The sequence below is a fragment of the Amphiura filiformis genome, chromosome 4, assembly GCF_039555335.1.
Source record: "Amphiura filiformis chromosome 4, Afil_fr2py, whole genome shotgun sequence".
Classification (NCBI taxonomy): domain Eukaryota; kingdom Metazoa; phylum Echinodermata; class Ophiuroidea; order Amphilepidida; family Amphiuridae; genus Amphiura; species Amphiura filiformis.
This window is the reverse complement of record NC_092631.1, coordinates 29295085-29319849: the sequence shown is the minus strand read 5'-3', so window position 1 is coordinate 29319849 and position 24765 is coordinate 29295085. Positions and strand designations below refer to the sequence as shown.

General features: G+C 36.1%; 1 protein-coding gene across 8 annotated transcripts in view; it reads right to left on the bottom strand.

Moving 5' to 3' along the window:
* Window positions 1-1747: 1747 nt before the first annotated feature.
* Window positions 1748-24765, bottom strand: part of LOC140150776 (calcitonin gene-related peptide type 1 receptor-like) — a 470039-nt gene continuing 447021 nt past the window's right edge. For 5 of the 8 annotated variants that reach the window (XM_072172885.1, XM_072172881.1, XM_072172884.1 and 2 more), the window contains 9 exons: window positions 23217-23302; window positions 21991-22117; window positions 21220-21373; window positions 20419-20479; window positions 13834-13897; window positions 13529-13614; window positions 12577-12712; window positions 11511-11642; window positions 1748-7448 (listed from right to left, as the gene is read on the bottom strand). In XM_072172885.1, coding sequence (XP_072028986.1) covers window positions 7062-7448; window positions 11511-11642; window positions 12577-12712; window positions 13529-13614; window positions 13834-13897; window positions 20419-20479; window positions 21220-21373; window positions 21991-22117; window positions 23217-23302 — 1233 coding nt within the window. In that variant the 3' untranslated portion in view covers window positions 1748-7061. Of the gene's footprint in view, window positions 7449-9619; window positions 9727-11510; window positions 11643-12576; window positions 12713-13528; window positions 13615-13833; window positions 13898-20418; window positions 20480-21219; window positions 21374-21990; window positions 22118-23216; window positions 23303-24765 lie in introns of all 8 variants that reach the window. The other 3 variants (XR_011858844.1, XM_072172887.1, XM_072172888.1) reach the window with 3 other exon arrangements.

Below are 24765 nucleotides of genomic sequence, written 5' to 3'. Positions count from 1 at the left end.
CAGGAAATAAATAGTCTAAACCTCATGGAAAATTCGACATAATATTTTATTCTTTTTTTCTGGAAATATACAAATAAGTGTATTCATTATAGATTTATACACAAAGCTGTTTTTCTGCTTATAAAGACATATAATACAAGACAAAGCATATTGTCGACAAGTCAACAGAATTATTTACACACATCAGAAAACAATATTATAAACTTGTAAGCAAAATATAATTATTGCGAAGCCGTCAGAGATGCAAAATACCTCTGGTTCATAGCGAGTGATAAACGATCGATAACACACCAATGAGACGGCTCGTTACATGTGCAATGAATGGTAGGAAGGCTTTTATTGGTGTAACCCTCGTGCTACTATCGCTAATTGCCACACGGTACACCGCTTGACTTGGGCTGATTTGGTTATCTTAGTGTAAAATTGTGGCCAACACTTTATTTCAATTGAATACCGAATGAAAAAAAAAAGACTAGTTTGTGTCTGACGTCAGGGTATTAAAAAGTGCCACGTGATTATTTGTTGCTGACCTACGCAGTAAGGCATTTTTGGTCTGGTTAACAGAACGTCATACGCAAACTAGTCTTTTTAATTCTGTCTTCAATGTTAGCAATGGGCCAATTCACTTAACCTTAGAACTACGAAGTCATAAAAAAATCGCACACCTTTACGCCCAAACGACCAAATTAAAGCTAATCGTAGATCCATCCTTTGCGCTCCTTTTAGTTATTAAATTGTTACCCCAGCACCTTACCCGGGGTAGCGCCGGCCATGAAAGATTACCATGTGGGGGGGTTAGGTCCCGATAATTTTTCGCTCTTGTGAACTTATTTCAAGAGCTACTGAATTTTTACTTGTTAGTTACGTGAAAATAGTCATTTCCTTTTATATTTAGGAGAAATTCGCATTTTTGTAGAATTATTTGCCGACAATTTGCCTATACTTTTGTACATAACCAGAATTTCTAAAATGTTCATGGGCGCCCTCAAATTATGACGTTATAGCGACATTATGTGGGGAACGTTTTTACTTTATTTTACAACACCCCATCCCCCTTGTAGTCCGTGTTACAAAATATAGCTCAGTAGTTCTAGGGGTAAATCTACGCACCCCTATGTTCGACATGTCATTAATCTCCCGCACAGGGGTATCACTGGAGTCACCCATTTGGATGATCCCTTCGATACTCACACTCCCTGTGTGGAAGATTAAGGTCATATCTTTCATATGGGATACCCCAGTTTCACTAGCTTACAGATGAGTTCTGATACAATACACGGCTGTTTGATGTATATAGAATTGGCTTCATTATTAACTAAATGCAAACTATAGATGGCGCTATTTATCCTAAATCATATTGCTTTATTTGCAAGGGTTAGGTGATTAATACCGGCATTAAAACAGCCGGAATAGGTGAAACAAGCAACAAGGAAATTTTATACACATATTTTATCAAACAATAAAAGGAATTATTTGTATTAAAAGCTTGAAAGGGTAATTTCCAGTAACTAAATAGCGCCACCAATTTTGGCATTAATAGATACATTTTATATCCAAAAAAGCTTTAAAAAATACTATAAAAGTGAATAATTTTGTAAAAGAGGGAAATTAAAGTTGAGAACGACTCAAAAGCATCTGTATACATTAGCACGATATCACTTTTAGCTATTTAAGCCTAAAATTTGGTTATACATGATGTTTTGTTTGAAAATCTAATAAATGATCCCATCAAACAACCGTGAATAGTGTGGTTTTCAGTTGCGCAGCGTGAGTCATCCGCGAGGGGTGGGGGCAATAACCAAAACAAAATAAACAACCAAAATTGGTGGCACCGGGTCTGATGGTGGGGCACAATCGGTTTTTCGGCAATATTTTAATGTGATTTTCTAAATTTTCCCAGCAAACCAATGGTGAAGATTTGTATGATAGCAAATGGAGCTTAAGAGGTGCAGACTACCTGTGCCATTAGAACCAGCAATATAAAATAAGGCACGACATCGAATTTGGTCCTATAGAACTATCGGTGTCCCGATGACTCTTAATATTACTCCCTGTTATTGTTTTTCATTTGAATAAAAAACGAATGCACTGTACAAATGTTCAGGGTACGAAAGAAAGTGCCATCGGTACCTCTTCGGGCACCGATAGCGCTATAGGACCGAAAAAGATGTTGTGCCTAAGTCCAGCACACCTTCCCGTCCAAGTAAACATGCAGTATCTGTTTTCTCAAATCGACTGCTTAGTGCAGTAGTTGCCCTGTGAACATTTGGCAATTTACACACAGTATATTGTACTCATCTATACATGGTAGCTACACATGGCAGCTATTGCACTTAGCTACTTCTGGCACTGAGAAGTCGAAATATTAGCATTTTACTCTGGCACTATGAATTCATCCGATGACATCAGAGCCACACCTAATTTTGCTCGTATTGTTAAGAATAACCGTCGTGAAATGGGCCATTACAGTTGAAATCCAAACACCATCTATGGAAGCGTGACATTTTCAACTGAAGTAATCCATTCAGTTAACCCATTTAAAATTAACACTCCCTGTGTGGAGATTAAGGTGATTAACATTCCATAGGTGGGTATGGATTTCAACATATTATAGCCCAATCCTCTCTACATCAGTACTAAAATAGGGGAAACGTCAATAAACATCAAGAACAGATAATGATAAATAAGGGTCTCTTTAAAAAAACCAAAAAAACAAACAAACTAGTAGCTACTAGTAGCGGCTCTAAAAGTTAGACACACATTAATTATTTGAAATACAAAAGTTTGAACTATCCGCGAATCCACATATAGAAAATACAGGATAAGCTGAATGTTATTTGAAAGAAAAGAACTCGGTTGTGATTAATTACGTCAAAATAGCACATTTAAAATTAAAATCTAAATGTGTTATTTTGACATAATTAATCACAACCGAGTTGGATGCTAGAAGTAGCATTTTTGTCCAAAGGGCGAACAAAACATGCACGGAGTAAAAATAAATATCTAAACAAATTGCAGTTATGTACCCCATATAGTGTACATATGTCAAGCGTAAGAATAGATTTAAAACACCATCTCTCTCTGTGGGCCTTGAAAAAACACAAAAACATTCCATAAACAATCAGCTCCTTTTAAACTGGCATATCGATAGTGCCAATGCTTCTGTTGGTGTGATGTCAGAGGTGTGATGTTTACAGCAAATGGAATATTATTCAAGGCACCTCATAATATTGAATTGGGCATTTTTTAAACCTGATTTTTTAGCATATTTTGTAATGTCTACAATGGTCTTCAAATAGGAAGTGGATTTTTTGGCACATTATCTTGTTATTTTGGCTTGAAATGGACAGACACCCTTGCTGCCTGTTATTATTAACAAATTTCTGGGTATTAAAGAATAATTAAAATTTGATGGAATCGAACACTATGGCTCTCTATTAAAATTCCAATATAAAGCACTTTCTACAACTGGTCGGCAATTAACATATTCAATCCGAGTTCTTTAAGTTCTTTAACCATTCCAGCACACATTGAGCATTTGTTGCTCCGGCCCTGTAATTAGTAATTTATGAAACACAATAAACATAAATGCCGGCGACACACTGTTAAAATTCGTGAACATCAGTTGTTAAAAAGTCTTAAACAACATGCTTTAATATTTAAACACGGTTGTTTAAACTTTTTAACAGCCTTTTAAACAGTGTAGAAAACAAAATTTTACATTAAATCCTGCACAATTCGGCAGCCTCTATTGACGGCCATACACGAAACAACACAAGCAATAAAAGTGAATCCAATGTTCCTAATTATTTCCCTTAATGAGTAAATTACAAACTTTATATCTCTTGTATAACTGGATGTACTGGATAGAGTTGCTTATTTGTGTATTTACTGATTGCAAAGGCTGAAGGGGAGGGGCAAATTTGAATGACGTCCCTCCCTGAATAGGCTATTCCAGTTGAAATCCATACACCCCTATTGAAGACATGACCATATTGTTTCACACAGGGAGTGTAAATTGTAAATTGGGTTACCTCCATTTGAAATCTACGACCCCTGTGAAATCTACGACCCATGTGTGGGAGATTAAGGTCATGTTTTCCATAAGGGGTGTATGAATTTCAAGCCTGCCCAAAATGTACATTACATTAATAATCATATAATGGGGTCTAAAACTCATGATATTTGTGTACTATCCCGACATTACACCTCAAGTCCAATAGTGAATGCTTTTTCGCGGATGCGCCGCAAGCTTGCCAATAAACCGCCCTTGTGCGTATGTGTGCAGGCCTACGCTCTGCGCAATTAGCCTAATGCGTGCGATTCGATACTGCGACGAGCAACATGTGCCCTTCATCACTACCAAACTTTAGGTGAAGAAAAGTTTAATTATAAGGTATATTTTCTACTTATTACATAACCACTTGACGCTTAATAATAACCTTTTCTCCATAATTGCACGTTATTTAAAACATATTAGAGTGAATTATTTACAACACATCACTTAATTTCTCTTATAAAATTATGCAGTATGAATTACGGCATAAACTATTATGTTGAATATAAATTACAATAAATTACAACTATACCACGACACAGAATTCATTTCATGAACAAGTTGGCTAATCTAGTTGAAATCCATACACCCGCTATGGAAGACATGACCTTAATCTCTCACACAGGGAGTGTGAATTTCAAATGGGGGATACCTGAATGGATGGCTCCATTTAAAATGAAATCTGCATCCCCTGTGTGGGCGATTAAGGTCATGTCCTCCATAGGGGGTGTATGGATTTCAAGTGCAATAGATCAATGTGATTAGATTATGCAGTTTTGAATTGAGTGTCGATGTCGTTTTCGAAGTTTTACGTTACATGAAACCATTATCAGGTCATTATCCTGAACTGTCATATACAAATTTAATTTGATTCCAAGATATAATAAATTGGTGCAAAAAGAAAGTACACGCTTATTTTGTAATCGACATCCGAGTTTTTAGGTGGATACTTATACGCTGCGCCGCAAGCGGTTACCGGAGAATAGCCAAAATACACACTGCCTGTAAAGCCCGTCTGATGCGAATACCGTAAAAATTCGCCTGATGGCGCATTTGGGCTCCCTTGACATAACTGAAATTTTAGATACAAACTAAAATAACACCAGCAAATAATGGATTTAAACCTTTATTCTTGTTTGGGTTTTTAGAGAAGGGAGCTCTTTAATTGAACGTGAAATTTATCCTAAGCAAAGGAGCCCATGTGCGCCATTAACCGAATCTTTACTGTATTGCACTGTTTGTTTAGTTTATAATGATGTAACACGCTAACGCGCACTTAAAGAGCGATTAACAAAAAGTGATATGGGCATAAATTTTTTAACGCATTGTGTGAGAGTTTTGGTAAATTTTGGTACAGCTGGCTATTATCGGGGTATTGCTTTTTTTGTGCTGAAAATATTGTTTAAAATGTTTTACTAATATTAAATATTGTAATCGCAATTAAGAATTTTGTGTGTTTCTTTCAATTTTATCTTGTATGCACAAAAAAGTAATGCACAAAAAAAGATAGGTCAGAGTTCGGCTGTACCAATTCATCACACATTGCATTTAATTTTGTAATGCTAATAGGCTATCGCTTATTATACTAAATGAAGTGATTTTAATACAAATCTTACCAACTACTTGCGTGTAAATCCAATGGTAACGGAAACAGTGATTTGGACCCTGAAGGTCACAAGACTGGAAAGTGCATCCGCTGGCTGCGCATCATATTTCGAATCCCCAAATCATATCATAAATACTACCCATACACTGTAATACCTCTCAGACATGGCAACTTAAAAAAGAATACAGACACGGAACCAACGACAAAATAGCTAATCAATGAGACTGTTCGTTACATGCGCGACGAAAGGTATAAGCTGGGTGCATGGAAGGGATTCTGGTAATCACATGCAGACCTCCATCTCCACACAAAAGGTAAGATGATACCAATTATAATACTGTCTCTCGTTTTGAGAGTGCCGCCATTGTGTTTACATGGCTTTGTCGCCAACTTGCAGACAAACCAACCTTCTACGACTGTGTATAGGTTAGCGCGCCATTCGATATTACCACTGCGAAATATATACGTAGATGGCGTTACTTTCAACTTGACACGAGACCCAGAACAGTTTCATATTGGCTGAAGTAGTCATTGCTGAGACTCATGGCTTTTTTGTTTTGTTTTGTGTTGTTTTTGTTTTACAAACCTATTAACAGTTTAGAACTTCAGTGACGCCGAAGCCATGATTTATACATCAAGATTTCCGCGCATCGAAGAACACCAGCATACCAATGTGTCCTATTATTATCTTTTTATAGCGTAACGTAATATCACGTGATTCTCGGTGCTTGGCTGAGTTGGCTGGCAACTGTGGTGATAAATGGCTATTATTTGCGCACAATGAAGAATGCCATTATATAACCTATACTGAGATTGGTTGAGCACGGGTGCCGATCATGGCAATTATGGCTATGATTGCCGTTAAAAACAATCTTAAACAGCGCCCTCTATAGTCGGTTTAATTCACAGGGTCGCTTTATAGTAATTTTGTGTATGTTTAGGAGGAAAAAACATCGATGTTTATTGATTGTTGATTTGTGAAGAACTATTTTATTTAAAGTCAGACGATATGAATGACATGACAGAAGAATAGAGAGAGAAAAAGCGCGCGGTTAAGAATACGTAGTAAGCTGTAGTAACGATATACTCTTCAGTCTCAAATGTTTGCGTCACATGCAACTAAATCCTGTGTTTTCTATATCCGTGCATGATCTGGTATATGTTTATTACCTTATTTCAAATCCCACTAAAACTTAAGACAAAAATTTGATTGTATTTTGGATAATATAACCAAGCGACCAAACACAACGCCTGTTCTATTTACCAATGGCTTTGTCCAGTATTTGCAACGAGGTAATAATATGTTATTTCAAGTCAAATACCCAGGCAAGATTTTCAAACATGAACAATGAAAGCAAAATTACATAAACGCAGTGACCACTTTGAACGTTGTAACTCTTACACTTCTGTTGTTTTGGACGAATCACGATGATGTTCTATTAAAGGACTGTTTGTTCCCGAATCGCTGTCTTTACCAGTGTTTTTATTGGCATTATAATCCTTCCCATTCATACCATAAGTCTCGTCTTTCTCATTCACTTTCTCTAACTTGGATGAACTTGCATGGACATCAACAGCGCCACCACCAGGTGTTCCATTACCCATAGTTCCATGCTGCTTATTTAGTAGAGGGCTTCCTGGGGATACTATGTCTACACTACGTCGTCCCGGCATTGATACAGCTTCAGTTACTGTAGTGTTCATATTGCCGTAACGACTTGTAAATACACTGCTTTTCCGTCCAAAACCAAATGAAAACCATTTCCGGTGAATCTGCATTTTAACCTGGAAGTAATTGCCATAAAGAACTGTTAATGCAAAAATTATTGTATGTCTAACTGTAAGAATAATGTTAAAATCGGTAGAGAATGTAAAATGCGAACTGCGTAAAGGTGAGAATTATTAAAAGGTAATTTTTTCTAATCTAGGTAATATCACATAAGGTTGTATTCTAATTATTGTAATTCATATTCATATTCATTGCACGATGCAGCAAACAATGACATAATATTCATTCTTTAAACAAGACAAGAATGCTGCAAATGTACAGTCGAAAGCATGATCAGAACCATTTGCAATGACATAAATAGCCATTACAATAACAACAAACAGATAAAGACTTGATGTGATAGAGTAATGTATTTTTGAATAGATTTACTAAGATACCAGAGCCAAATTTGTTCGATCTTTAGATCGACCGGTGATGCTGCTTTTATGCTTGTTATTAATGAACCATCAACTAATTAATCAGAAGTAATGGTGAAATTGTATTGGACAATAATGCTAACAAGTAGAAATAGCTAATTAATTGATATTTTATAAATAATAAGGATCGACCAAGCATCAATGCTCGATCGAACTAATTTGGTTCTATTGCCTAAGGCACCGCAGTCAAACTTGGTCGATCTGGGGATCACCTCACAATGCTGCATCAATACTTGTTATAATTAATGAACTTTCGAGTCAATATGTTGTATACAAAGATTTCAGAGCATGCAAAGATTAAATATTTTCATAATTAACAGGTCAATTAAGTGATATTTCATTAATGAAAATGATCGACCAAGCATCGGTCGTCGATCGAAAGATCAAACTAATTTGACTCCATTGCCGAAACAGAAATAATTTACCAAAGATAAGTATAATACATGCCAGAACCCACATGCATGACATGCAGCGTGTTTGATGCGTGCATTATGCCCCTGTGATACTTTCATGCCGCTTGCCGCGGCAAGACATATCAGCCAATCAAAAGCCTTGATTGTGCCCGTTTATCTGCAATGCGCGTGCGTCACGCGAATCAATGCAAGCGGTACGGCAGTATGACACCGTGACTGTAAAGATTTTTGATAGCTCTTACCAAGCGCAACAAGTATCCTTATATACTTGAAAAAAACCTAATTTTTTCACTTTAAAAGGCTCCCTTTTTAATCAAATTAATGTAAGTTGGGGGAAATATAGTCGCATCGTGACAAATACAGTATCAAACTTCTTTATATTTCGATAACTTGATTTGGTAACTTAGTTTTAGCATCTTTTACACTTCACTCTAACCCTAACCCAAAACCTAACCCAACAATAACTCTGACCCTACCTTTATTATCCTAACTTCATCCCTAACCCTAATCCGAACCTAGAATCTCATAAATGGGCTCGTCACGTAATTGAATCGTCATACGATTCCACATTCACTCCCCATAATGCATTTCGGTTAAAATTCCAAAAGAAAATGTTAACGTAGTTAGAAATTTCAGATATAAATTACCAAACTTGTACTGAGCCATTGCACTTGAAATCCATATACCCCCTACGTCAAGTATGACCTTAATCGCCCACACATGGAGTGCATATTTCAAACGGAGTCACCCATTCAGGGAACCCCATTGGAAATTCATATTCCCTGTTAGGAAGATTAAGGTAATGTCTTCTATAGGGGGTGTATGGATTTCAACTGGTCAAGCCCAATCAAGTCACCAATTATGGTAAACAATTAAAGGTCCTTGACCTGATCGACAGCCTCATCCCCCATTTTTCTTCGTTAAAATTGAGATTTTAATGATTTGTCTCAGTATGATTCTCTCGACTGCAGACGACTTTTTTAAAATTATTTTTTTAAGAATTTCAGAATTGTACATATTTATGACCATATTTGGAATCAGCATGGAAAAATCATTGAAATGCGTACAAATAAGCCTATTTTAGTTCAGTGGTTTGTAAGATTTTTGAGAAAATATCTCAAAACTTTGACATTTTATGTTGAAGAATATGGCTAACATGGCTAGCACGCAGAGATTAATGTACGCGGGTAAGGCAGGAGGTAAATGCGGTGAGCAGAATGCATGCATTATGGACATTATGTGCTCAACTATAGGCTGCGTAATTGCTGGTAGCAACATGCCAAGATAAATGAAAGAATTAAGAGAAAATCAACTTTTAAGGAAAATAAATTTACTTACCAAATTAACATATAATGTCAACACTTGGTCAAGGGAAGTTTGGTATTCCAAAAGCACATGTTTTCCGAAACAACAGAAGGATAAAATCAGCCTTATCATTTTAAGCACTGTGGTCGAATTGACAACACCAGCATTAATGTCAAATTTAAATTATACTGTGCTGACAATATCAGTTAAAGCCGGTTAAGGAGATTTTGTATTATTGTTGGGCAACTTTTAAATGTATTAAGAATTTTACAAGTTTCATTCAAAACATCCAAACGTTTATAACAGAACCGAACAGTGTAGTTTTTGTTTGAAATCAGGATGAGTTATGTCATATAACAGACAATTCACAACAAATAACATATTGATTTCATAATGGACAAACATAACAAAACACCCGATTCTTATCGGAGCCCGACATAAAATTGCATATTCAGGTGGCCGTTTTTGTTTGTTTCCCTTCTTTATTCTATTGACTTCATGCTGTAGGATAATTCTAGATACCCTTTCATGCAATATCGTTATGGAACGGGGTAACTAATGATGCATGCATGAAAGCAACCAAACAGAACATAAACTTTATAAATTTGATTCCATTTTCCATTAACAAAATGAAATTAGTATACAAAAGCTTTTGCTATGATCAATTATTGGACATATTTCCCATTACTCGTGCTCCAAGACGGTGCTGGTAACCCCGGTTGTTTCTTAAAACTGCATAAAGAGTTGGAATACCCCACTTCCCTCGATCGAATAATTGCTCCCCTTCTCCGATCACCCAGCCGCCGTTTATGCGCATGTGCAACTTCTGCGCATGTGCTCTTTAATCCTAATAGGAAATAAACTGTAAATCTTTAAAGAAAATAATGATAGGAATTTGCTTTAATTTGTGAATAAGCGAGCGTGTTTTTTAATGTGTGGAAGGCCTGGATATATGCTGCAATATTGTTAGTCAGATGTGGTAAAGATTCACAGTGCGAGATTACACTCAATCGACGTGTTTCCACTGAGCAAGATGGTGACGAATGATGCGGGGTGATGTGAAGTAACACGCGGTGATGGTCTCACTACAAATAGATCGGGTGATGCAAGTTGATGCAGGGCTACATCATCACTGTCAACCGTCAATCACCTTAGAGGTCCTTACTTAGAGGTACTAAGTAAAGTAGGTGATACGGTGCGATGTTGGCAGTATAACTACGAGGTGGTGATTTCCCTAATACGCCGAAGTCACTTTTTTTGCAAAAAAATCTTAATTTGTTACGACTATAAAATATTACCACAAATACAGCGCGCAGGTCACGACAAATTTTATACCGTTTGCTAAACTAAATACGTGGAGAGTCCTGCATTTGTAGTGCAGCAGAAACGATCGACCCGGTTGACGGTGACACCCGTAAAACAAATAAGGCGGAATAAAAGCGGGGTGATGCGATATGCTCAGTAGAAACACGTTGATGAAGAAAGGCTTTGGTAGGTTTCTACAAAATTGCAGAAAAGACGAAAATAAAAAATAAACTCATCAGGATGTCTACGGCATGCAAACTATCCAATTGATATGTTTAAATAATAATATAAGTGAGTAAACAAAACTGAAAGAAAGTAACAGCAGTACTAATTCTACTATCACTATGGACCACAATAGCCTCATCCCAATGACATAGTTCAATAACCTCAATTCAAACAAAGTGCAAAATGTGACCTCAAGTTGCAGAGTATGAGTTTTTGTACACAAATTTTCAAAGGTATTGGGGTTAAAGAACTTTGTCCTGATAGATGAGCATGTTGTGGATCCTAGTGTTTACAGCATGACCTTGTAGTGTTTTACACAACGCGACGTTATTAATGGTGAACAAATTACATCATTTCCACGTGACATAAATAAGCCAATAGGGGTTTAACTAACTTTTGTCTGACGCGGGCGACTGGTTGTGTAGGAGTCGGAAGTATGAGCCAGACTAATTTTTTGAAAGCTTCTATGTATTTTTTCCATTACCTCTCCGTTGAAAAAACAGAAGATACATGCCACAAAGAAACCCTGTGAAAAGAGATAAATAGCAAATGTCATAATCAGAAACCACAACCTTATAGATGAGGTGTTGTTAATAATACAGTGTCTATGGCAGAAATCTTTTTAAAACTTGCAGAAGTTTTGTTGTTTTAATTATGTGATATTATGTAGCTTATGAACCGGTGAACCTGTAATCAAGTTATAATATATCCGTATTATTTGCTTTGAAATCAAAGTTTTTAAAATTCTACATGTAAATTATACACTCCGTTGCCTGGCAGTTGTCCCTCTCTGACCCACCGAGCGCCTACTAAGAGTAAACAAATGTGATGCGATCAAGCAAAACAGCCGGAACTCTGAAATATTGATTTTGAGACATAACCAAACAAAGGCATTATTTCCTTTTGTTTCCTGTTGTTTTGGAAACTCTATAATTGCTCATATCTTTGGAACTGGTTGCTCAATTTCATTGGGGTTTTCTGCAAAACGGAGCTTTGCAAATGTTTTTTTCCTCGTTCCGACTGATTTTACTTGATATTTTACGCATCACACATGTCACCTCATCTGGAGAGGTGTAATGTTGCATAGAGCATAATATGGGCGCTTAAAAGTGCGCTTTTAATGTGGGCGCTTAAATAAATATGGCGCTTAAAAGTGCCACCCGGATGTAGAGATAATTGTATGGGTAAGCCCACCTCTTAGGGACGAGATAATCAGATGACCAAATACTAGATCTCATTAAGTCGACTTCCAATAAAAACCTACATCATCACTACTATGGCTGTAACCGGCCATGTTTTGGCCATCGTACTGTTGAGTAAATTCGGCTGAAAAAATACTGAATAAGTTTTTGAGGAAGAAAATCTATGGCTAATATACAGTAATAAAGTCTACATAATGCCAAGCCTTGTTGTTTAATAAGGCCTAGATAACGAAATACTCATCATCGATATTACATTACCTGAAATGACAGTAAAACAGCTATAAGATACGAGAAAAATCTCTCCGCTAGAGTGCCCTCTGGAGGCCGAACAGGCATAATAAGATAATGAAGACCTAAAAGTGGCAGGAGAATAAGAGTTGCTCTAACGGCTCGCCTAAAAAATAAACATTAAAAAAGGGATTAAAACCATTTTTAACCCTCTTTTGTTTTCGACCAAGAAAGCTGGCTACGCCCTTGGAGTGATGTAGGAAAGTGATGACAGTCATGGATTGTTTCACCTTTACAAAAATAAGTTAAGACTTAGGGCTGCGTTTAAGTCAATTAGGCCAAAAAAAATGGTTTGTCTCAAAGCTCACGAGTGGTTTGAAAACAAATGCGAAATGCGATTTTTTTTTTTTCCCGACTTTTTTCATGGTTTTTGGAGAAAAAAATCAGATTTTCGACCAAATTTTTCTGGAAAAACTTTAAAAAATTTTTTTTTTGGAAATAAAAAAAAATTCCGCATTTCTTTTTTTCAAAATCTCACGATTTTACAAATGCGCGCGCGAGCTTTGAGACAAACCTTTTTTTTTTTTTTGCCTTATCAGCATTGTCAAGTCACAACAACAACAAAATAAAAAAAACCACAACAACAACAAAACACAAGTAATATTTCGTTTGACACAGATCGTATAGCACTGGCAATTAACACCCAGTCTGCACTCTTTCATTCCAATTCGGAAGACGATTGTTTTAGATAGTAAACAAGTGGGTGCTATTTTCTAAGGCACTTTCTAGACAGCCGGATTAACCATGATATTGTACTTTGTTGTGTGGAAAACTGACAATTTGGTCATCTTTGGCACAGAAAATTAATGCATTATTATATATTGAGAACTACAGCTGTCACGGAGAGCTGCTTAAAACAGAAATGCACATGTAGCGTAACGTTACACATGATCTAAAATATTTGCAATTATTGTTAGCTTACGTGTAAGTGCTGGCTCCAGCATTTGGCGTGGTGCGTAATTTGGTGAGAAGGACCCGTACGATGTTTAGTAATAAAATCAGATTGACCTATATAACAAAATAATCATAAACATATTATATGCAAAAGAACAAGGAAGGAGAAATGAAAGAAAAAGAAAGAAAGAAAGAAAGAAAAAACGAACGAAAGAAAGAACGAAAGAAAGAAAGAAACAAACAAAGAAAAAAAAAAGAAATAAAAATCAATAATTATTAAGGCACGTGTTTTATTAGTTGATTTAATATTTAAGAACTTTAAAATGGACTTACCCCTAAAACAAATATAATAAAGGCAGCCACCCACCACTCGTAAGGTGTTTCTCCTAACCAGCACCTGCATACGATATCAATTTTAAACAATACATTACTCATATTAGAAAACATTAAATGAGATCTTTGTTCTTCAAAAATTGTACATTTTCATGACCATATTTGGAATCGGCATGAAAATACATTACAATGAGTACAAACGAGCCCACAAATTGGAGTTTGAGCAACTATATTACTGATACAGGTGGCTGTACAAACATGTATTATTGTAATATTATTATGGTGGCGGTACCTGCCTTCCGTCTCTTTTTCTAGGTATACTAGGGAATGATTATAATAACAATCTGCGTTGGAATCTGAGGACAAAACGAATTACTCACTCCCATGTGATTCGCCTCTTCTTCAGCTCTCCCTCCTTACCCTTTTGTGAACCACAACAACAGAGACATCGACAAATCATGTTAATGTGTTTTCTTGTCTCCCCTCTCCCTGTTTCACTTCTATATCTTCCCATCTTTAAATTTAAACATGCTGGTTCAACGGAAAATGAATTACCATACGCCACGTGACCGCATGCATGCTCGAAGCATGGTATCCCGATTATTTTGTCTTTGAACAATATTTTCGCCTCGTGCGTGTATGGCGGGAACATTAGAAGTCCCCACGATTGAGGCTCCTTCGGGGACTACCCTAACCTATGGGAACATCGTAGGGGCTTAGCAAAACAATAATCACAATGTTTCATCATCTTCTGGCGGTACGCCTGATACGTATAATTGCGTGACTTAAGTTTGTGATAAGAAATTATCACGCAAACATGTTGACATAGAAACCAGGGTACGCATGATAAACTTAGACTATATAATAGTTTGTAGTTTGGAACCAGCAGGACGCTACAGTCTTTTTAATGTTCATTGAACAGCAATATCAAATTAAAGTGTAACTCAACTGTATAAATCTGGGTTAAGGTTTATAACACTAATAAAAGGAACACTAAATGATTAATTCGTTGTAATGGAACTGCAATACAAAAGGTGTAACGTAGGTCCGTGAAAACGCGAAGGACGTAAGAAGCCTAATTAAGTCAATTACCGGTAAAAGTGCAAAGTGGAATCGCTAGACTTGCAAGTATACTGGGCTTTTGCAAAACATTATTAAGTTTATAAACTCCTGTTTCTGCTGTAAATATTTAACCAGCTAGCAGCTGCAACACAGTTTCTAAATATATTTGTTCGATATAAGTCTGTGTCGATCGACTTTCAACTTCAGTCATCCAGAATGAACGTGATGTAGTCGGAAAAACAACATCTTGCTGTTGTTTTCACGCACACATAAATTCAGTTTGCGCACCGTCGATCTTCATGATCTTGCTGATCATATTATCATATTAAAGGAGTATTTCGTGATTCTTATATCCTCTGTTTAAGGTAGGCCTATATATTTCAGTAGATTTTCACGAAGAAAACTTATTTCCAACATTTTAAAGGGGCATTTCGTGATCCACAGCCTCATCCCCCACTTTTCTCAAAAAAGTTGAGATTTTTATATCACTGGAAACCCCTGGCTACATAATGTTTATGTACAAAATATTTCTTGCAGATTAATTCGTTTTGCAAAGATATCGTGAAATTTGAATTTCGTTCTGGTGCACCAGAACGAAATTACAAACGCATTGTCTATGGAGCAGTGTAATACACATAATCATGCATAACTCGCAAACGCAAAATCGGAATCAACTGAAATTTTGGGAATAAGCTTTTTCGTGGATATGTACTGAAAAATGTCATAAAAAGAGGATGCTAGGATCACGAAATACTCCTTTAATTGATACCGTTTTTGCCCTTGCGAGTTACCGTATGTTTATTTAATACACAGGTTCCATATAGGCAAACATTTTGACGATATTTTAGCTTAGCGAATGAATCTGCAAGAATTGTTTTTGAGCAAAAACATTATATGCAAGCCAGAGGTTTGTGGTAGTATAAAAATCAGATCAAAATTAAAGACGTAAAACACAAGTCCTAGATATTTACAGGCCTATCTAGTTTTGAAAAATCAATAATAAACAAAAATTTTACTGATGAAAGGTTGCTCCAAAAAACAAAAAAACCAACACCTTTTTAAATTTTTTCCAAAACTAAGCATTTTTGCCCAAATTTGGCATCACAAATGAATTTGTCATGTCTTTACCATTCTATTCTTTTACATGCTTTGGACCAACAATTGAGCAGTTATGGGCCCAAAATTTTCTATAATTCCAGGGTTTAGACCGACCATAAAATGGAACCAACACACCTGGACATGCAACATGTGTATGCCCATTTAATTCATTAGCATTACTTTTATGAGGACATACTGGTGACATTCATCAGCTAGACAAGAGTTTGACTGCACTATATCCTACAACTCAAATTGATTCAGGTGACCTTCAGGTTCAGGTTGTATACACTTACATTCGTGCAGAATAAGTGTAAAGTCTACACGGCGATTACTGATCAGAATGATGGGACATCATCTCAGATTGAGATATTTTGCTATATGTAGATATTATGTTACAATATTACCACAGTCTTCGCCTAAGTTGGTATGGTCAACAAAATTTCTCCTTTAAGTATGTTTTGGGTAAACTTAAGTTTCAGGTTCAGGTTTGGGGTTAAGAGTAATATTAGTATTTTATTAGTAACAAATTCCAGGTAGAGGTATTAGGTCGGGGACGGTACGGAATAGTGTAAGGAATATGTCTCGGTGATAAACTTATAATGCTGCAGCTGTGGTTAAGTTACATTAATTCAATAACTACTCTTTCAAGTAATGCTGGTTTCATACTTTCTTTCGCTTGTCGCTGAGCGGCGTGACGCTTCATCATGCCGCTTGCACTTTTCAACTCCTAGTGATCTGCCGCTTTGGGCAAAGCGGTGGAGTTATCAATGTATCGGCTTGCCGCTGGTCACCGCTAAGGTGCGACTGCGCAGTGAAGCAAAGCAACAAGCGGTAGGAAATTATAAAACCAGCATTAAAACACAGTATCTGCTTGGTTAAGTATCATCAGATACTGCCTTTTGCTTTGGGAAGCAGACCGATTAAAGATATTCGCCTCCCAGATAAAACACAGTATCCACCGTTTTGTTAACTTGTAGATTTTGGTTTTGGTAAATCATCTGTGTCTCAAGTAAAATGGCAATATGTGTTTTGAGGAGCAGACTTGGTCAAGTTATCTGCCTCCCAGATAAAAAAACAGTATCCAGTGTGTTGTTTACTTGTAGATTTTGGTTTTGGTAAATCATCTGTCCCAAGTAAAATGGTAATATGTGTTTTGTGGAGCAGACTTGGTCAAGTTATCTGCCTCCCAGATAAAAAAAAAACAGCATCCAGTATGTTGTTTACTTGTAGATTTTGGTTTTGGTATTTAAATCATCTGTATCTCGAATAAAATGGCAACATGTGGTTTGTGGAGCAGAATTGGTCAAGATATCTGCCTCCCAGATAAAAAAAACATTCTCCAGTGTGTTGTTTAATTGTAGAATTTGGTAAATCATCTATGTTTCAAGTAAAATGGCAATATGTGTTTTGTGGAGCAGACTTTGTCAAGTTATCTGCCTCCAAGATAAAAAAAACAGCATCCAGTGTGTTGTTACTTGTAGATTTAGGTTTTGGTAAATCATCTGTGTCTCAAGTAAAATGGCAATATGTGTTTTGTGGAGTAGACTTGGTCAAGTTATCTGCCTCCAAGATAAAACACAGTATCCAGTGTGTTGTTTACTTGTAGATTTTGGTTTTGGTAAATCATCTGTCCCAAGTAAAATGGCAATATGTGTTTTGTGGAGCAGACTTGGTCAAGTTATCTGCCTCCAAGATAAAAAAAAACCCAGTATCCAGTGTGTTGTTTACTTGTAGATTTAGGTTTTGGTAAATCATCTGTCTCAAGTATAATGGTAATATTTTTTTGTGGAGCAGACTTGGTCAAGTTATCTGCCTCCCAGATAAAAAACAGTATCCAGTGTGTTGTTTACTTGTAGATTTTGGTTTTGGTAAATCATCTGTGTCTCAAGTAAAATGGCAATATGTGTTTTGAAGAGCAGACTTGGTCAAGTTATCTGCCTCCCAGATAAAAAAACCAGCATCCAGTGTGTTGTTTACTTGTAGATTTTGGTTTTGGTATTTAAATCATCTGTATCTCGAATAAAATGGCAACATGTGTTTTGTGGAGCAGAATTGGTCAAGATATCTGCCTCCCAGATAAAAAAAAAACATTCTCCAGTGTGTTGTTTAATTGTAGAATTTGGTAAATCATCTATGTTTCAAGTAAAATGGCAATATGTGTTTTGTGGAGCAGACTTTGTCAAGTTATCTGCCTCCCAGATAAAAAAAAACCAGTATCCAGTGTGTTGTTTACTTGTAGATTTAGGTTTGGGTAAATCATCTGTCTCAAGTAAAATGGCAATATGTGTTTTGTGGAGCAGACTTGGTCAAGTTATCTGCCTCCCAGATAAAAAACAACAGTATCCAATGTGTTGTTTACTTGTAGATTTTGTTTGTTGTAAATCATCTGTCCCAAGTAAAATGGTAATATGTGTTTTGTGGAGCAGACTTGGTCAAGTTATCTGCCTCCCAGATAAAAAAAACAGCATCCAGTGTGTTGTTTACTTGTAGATTTTGGTTTTGGTATTTAAATCATCTGTATCTCGAATAAAATGGCAACATGTGTTTTGTGGAGCAGAATTGGTCAAGATATCTGCCTCCCAGATAAAAAAAAAACATTCTCCAGTGTGTTGTTTAATTGTAGATTTTGGTTTTGGTAAATCATCTGTCTCAAATAAAATGGCAATATGTGTTTTGTGGAGCAGACTTGGTCAAGTTATCTGCCTCCCAGATAAAAAAAAAACCCAGTATCCAGTGTGTTGTTTACTTCTAGATTTTGGTTTTGGTAAATCATCTGTGTCTCAAGTAAAATGGCAATATGTGTTTTGAAGAGCAGACTTGGTCAAGTTATCTGCCTCCAAGATATCCAGTGTGTTGTTTACTTGTAGATTTTGGTTTTGGTAAATCATCTGTGTCTCAAGTAAAATGGCAATATGTGTTTTGAAGAGCAGACTTGGTCAAGTTATCTGCCTCCCAGATAAAAAACCGTATCCAGTGTGTTGTTTACTTGTAGATTTTGGTTTTGGTAAATCATCTGTCTCAAGTAAAATGGCAATATGTGTTTTGTGGAGCAGACTTGGTCAAGTTATCTGCCTCCCAGATAAAAAAAACCCAGTATCCAGTGTGTTGTTTACTTGTAGATTTAGGTTTTGGTAAATCATCTGTGTCTCAAGTAAAATGGCAATATGTGTTTTGAGGAGCAGACTTGGTCAAGTTATCTGCCGCCCAGGTAAAAATCACTATCTAGTGTGTTGTTTACTTGTAGATTTAGGTTTTGGTAAATCATCTATGTTTCAAGTAAAATGGCAATATATCTTTTGTGGAGCAGACTTGGTCAAGTTATCTGCCGCCCAGGTAAAAATCACTATCTAGTGTGTTGTTTACTTGTAGATTTAGGTTTTGGTAAATCATCTATGTTTCAAGTAAAATGGCAATATGTCTTTTGTGGAGCAGACTTGGTCTAGTTATCTGCCTCCCAGATAAAAAACAGTATCCAGTGTGTTGTTTACTTGTAAATTTTGGTTTTGGTAAATCATCTGTGTGTCAAATAAAATGACAATATGTGTTTTGTGCAGCAGACTTGGGAAGGTTATCTGTCTCCCAGATAAAAAAAACAGTATCCAGTGTGTTGTTTACTTGTAGATTTTGGTAAATCATCTGTGTCTCAAGTAAAATGGCAATATGTGTTTTGTGGAGCAGACTTGGTCAAGTTATCTGCCTCCAAAATAAAACACAGTATCCGTTGTGTTGTTTACTTGTAGATTTTGGCTTTGGTAAATCATCTGTGTCACAAGTAAAATGGCAATATGTGTTTTGTGGAGTAGACTTGGGAAGGTTATCTGTTTCCCAGCTAAAAAAAAACCAGTATCCAGTGTGTTGTTTACTTGTAGATTTTGGTAAATCATCTGTGTCTCAAGTAAAATGGCAATATGTGTTTTGTGGAGCAGACTTGATCAAGATATCTGTCTCCCAGATAAAAAAAAAACCAGTATCCAGTGTAATGTTTACTTGTAGATTTTGGTAAATCATCTGTGTCATAATTTAAATGGCACTATCTATTTTGTAGTTTATTTGGACAAGTCCAAGCCCATCAATCCACAACGCAAAGTTTGCATTATGCAAAGTTCATTTCATTTTATTTCAGATCTATTCAAAATAACATCGTGGCAAATAGTCAAATTGCGTTACTTTTCGATCTCTTAACCCATCAGAATTATTTACTATTATTACACACACAAGTTATTAAAATACAATATAAGAAAGTACGGTGGTTTGAAAAAGTTTCTATACCATAATCATTCACTAACCAAAAATTGTTTACCATTATGCTATTCACCTACATGTTTGGCTGATATATTAAAAGAAATCCATATGCAAACTTCGCGTTGTGGAATGATGCGATGGAATTGCCCATTTATTGACACTTTGTTTTTATAAAGTACTTACGCTCCTTCATTGAAGGCTGCCATAAAACCGGTATACAATGCAACAGGCACCATTGGAAACACTGTAAACATTAAGTGAGAAAAGGAGATGTTATAAAATGGTGATATATTGTAATTTTTGCCTATTAGTTCAAGGTGTTTTCCCACAAAGAAATATCGCATTTTTGCCATTTCATTGGCAAACTCGTCTTACGCTAAATTGATACTCCATCGCTGAGCGACGAGCGATTGGTATTTGACCAATATGACCAATGAGGTAACGCGCTTATCCCAACGCAAAGAGCGTGCTACCTCATTGGCTCAAATCCAATCGCTATCGCTCAGCGATAATCCATACACCTGCTATGGAAGACATGACCATAATCTTCCACATATGGAGTGTGAATGTCAATAGAGTTACCTATGGGTGACTCCATTAAAAGTTTACATCCCCTGTGTTTACACAGCCCAATGCATAGTATAGACGAATCCTACGTGCCAAGTGATGGTCAGAATTTAGTTGGCCATGACTGGGTCCCCCTGCACCAAACTGGTTTTGTGCCTGCCCAATTGGGTGGATTAAGGCCGCTTAAAAATCGATGTTATGTTGTATTGTGTTGTATACTTTCATCATTCTATTGTCTACGTGTGACACGGGTGATGAAATGCAGTTTAAAATCCCCGCCAAGGACGCATCATTTCATATTTTAGGTGGAATATACCCGACAGGGTTCCAGCTATGGCTGCCATTGAGGTATAGGAATGCGTGAAATTAAATGCGTCTATACATATAGTAAAGACAAACATAATTATCCCAACTTACCCCAACCTATGATATAATATTGATGAAGACGGTGGTTTTCTGAAAATACAGCTACAACGATGACTGTGTGTAAATACAGGCCTTCGCTTAACATCCAGAAATAATTACAAGTGTTGAAATATTGACCCAGTACTAGGATTACTCGACACCAAGTCTGACGCACAAAAAATGATTAAAGAACATCGTTAAACAATTTAAATTCATCATCATCATATCATCATCATCATCATCATCATCGTCGTCGTCATCATCATTATTTATCGCCATCATCATCATCATCATCACCACCATCATCATCATCAACAACATCATCAACATCATCATCATCATCATCGTCGTCATCGTCGTCGTCATCACCATCACCATCATCACCACCACCATCATCATCATCAACATCACATCATCATCATCACCATCACCATCATCATCACCAACATCATCATCGTCATCATTATTTATCGCCATCATCATCATTATTATCATCATCTTGTATCATCATCTTGTATCATCTAATCATTATTATCACCACCATAACTATCACCATCATCATCATCTACAACAACAACAACAACAACAACCACAACAATAACAAAAAACACCACAACATTATCATCTTCATTATCATTAACATCGTCGTATTTACCAGGTACCGTCATCATCAAACATCAGAAATTTGCATCGTGATTATTCCAAAGTGGTCAAATCCATATTCATCATCCATCTGGCATCTTTGAATGATTCCCGTCGTCTTTATCATTATTCCCAACTTACCTTATCTTCAGCTAATGTGTCGTTATTGCTAACAACAGCTGCAAAGTATACTATCCACATTATTCCACACAGAATAAACGATACAAATAGGTTCTTGTGAATTGTTACTCTTGGGCAGCCTAAACTCCTGTCACAAAAAGGAAAAATAATAAAATATATTAAAAATTAATAAATGTTGGCGTTTATGCCAGCGCTTTTCACTTTATTTGTATCAAAGCGCTTTACATTCATTCCGCTGTCGTATTAAGAATGTGCCAGCTGCCTTACAATGCCCAAGGCATGCTCATACCTTTGGGCGGCGCTTAATGGACAATATTCATAACAGCTCCCCGTTTTACACCTGGGTAGAGAGCGAATTGGATAGGGTGAGTTATTTTGAAACCCATACTCCCTCTTTTCATGGTAACCCAATTGTCTATTCTATTTGAATTCCATTCTCCCTCTTTAGCAAAATCTTCCATAGATGGAGTATGCATTTCAAATGGAACAGCCCAATTTGCCGGCCTCTATCTCCCACCAGATCGACAATGGTTTACAATAGCTTGGTTTTTGGATGACTTATTTTTTAAATAAAAAAATGCAATTTAGAAAGATTTTAAGATAGTAACTTAGATGTTATCGTGTTCGATGAAAAACCGCTCGAGACTCCCAAGATGTCTGCTTCACAAAATAATGCGGCATCAATTCTTTTCTTCTGTAAAATTGATCTGCACTTGTGCGATTCTTATCATATTGTATTTTGCATATTTAATCGCTCTAAATGTCAAGAAATCGTCATATTACTGTGTTTAAGTCACTGTTCTATTCTGCAATATTTCTATGAATAATATCCACGTCAAATTATTTTTAACAATTATTTCACGGGGGGAGTCTCAACTTTGGTTTGGTTGAGCATGTGCAGCTGGGACTCAACTTTAAACCAAATTTTGACGAAAAACAAACCGAAATTATACCAAATTTTTGGGGAAAAAATTACCATATAACATTGAGAAATTTGCACTTTTTCGAGAAAAAAACCCAAACACCCTTTCTTTAACCATGTTTTCATGAAATTAAGGGCTACAAATAAACCGAAATGGCTGTAAATGCAAACCGAGTCTAACCAAAATGGCTAAAAATGCACCCTGAATCTACCGCACATCCCCGTACCCTCATTTCCATTACGAAAACCCGGGAATTATTTATAACTTAGTCAATATCAATTAACATTGTGCAGGGATACTTACTTGAAATAAAAGAAAATGAAGAGTGCTATTATAAGTGAAACCACGGATGACCCATATCCTATATAATAAATAATATACACGTTCTCCTGAAAAGAAAAGAAAAACAAAATATAGGTAGATATTAGATGAGTATTTTATCTACAATAACTCGCAGACATGCAAAATGGGGCCTTTTTGTAATGTTTCTGTAATCTGGTGCAATTCCTTGTGTTATTTTTTCATGGGATAAAAGAATAATGGTACAATATGTTTACAGAATAAACAATGCAACAAATCTATTTCAAATCAATCAACAAAATCGAGTAATGCGATGATAGAACTTCGTGATATTGCAAGAAATGTAAGGTGGTACTACACCCTTGATAAATTTGTGACTATTTTTGCAATTTCTCCAAAAATAATAACACACTGGTAACAAAAGTTATGTATATTATAGGGGCAAGGAATCCAGTTACTACACTGGAATTTCAGTGGCTCAAGACAAGCGGTACATTATTTATGATAAAAAAAAGAGGTACCGCTGGAATGTACCTCATTTCTTAACATATAAAATGAACCACTTGTCTTGAATCACTGAAAATTAAGTGAAGTAATTGGATTTCTTGCCCCTATAATATTCATAACTTTGGTTACCAGTGTGTAGTTATTTTTGGAGAAAGATGCTTTGTGCATGTTGGTTATTCTGTCGTCGAGAATACATAACTTATATAGAGAATCAGGGGACATTATTGCATGCTTCTGAACACGAGATTGAAGACAATAACTAAACGTGTTTTAACATTACCATACCGATAAAAATATTGTTAAAAGGCTTTGGCGAAGCGTCCAAACAAAACCCTAATGCGTTAGGGAAATCCCGAAGTGAAATCCCTAATGCGTTAGAGACACGCACTGCGATTTGAAACAAATCCTTAACAAATTTGCGGACTTAACCAAGGAAGCCGTTATCGAATCAGTAATTACCACTTGAGAGTTCATGTCGGGAATTGATTAGCTACGACCATTAAGTGCCACTTAAGGGATCTAAAATGAGCGTTTATTGCGTTTCGACAGTATTTTTTGTGGGACCTGAGAGCACCCCAGACCTATCGAATTGCATTCTGAATACGAAGCATGTCTTTCTGATATCAAATAATTTTCATTTTTTGAAAATCACAATATAATACAAATTTTATGACAAATTATAAAAATTTGATATTTTTCAAATTTTGATATAATACAGTCCTCGAAGTAAATTATATAAATCTAATGATATATTCTTAAAGTGTATGTAGCAGGGAGGAAAAGCCGACGGTCAATTGAAAATTTTGACCTTTCATATTGAAGATATGGATTTTTTTCCCAAAAAGACCTAATTTTTTTGGTGTTTTGGGAAAAAATCCATATCTTCAATACCAAAGGTCAAAATTTTCAATTGATCGTCGGCTTTTCATCCCACCTAAATACACTAAGTATAAATCATCAGATTTATAAAGTTAACTTCAAGTACTGTTAAATATCAAAAATATCAATTTTAATGATTTGCCATAAAATGTGTATTAAATTGCGA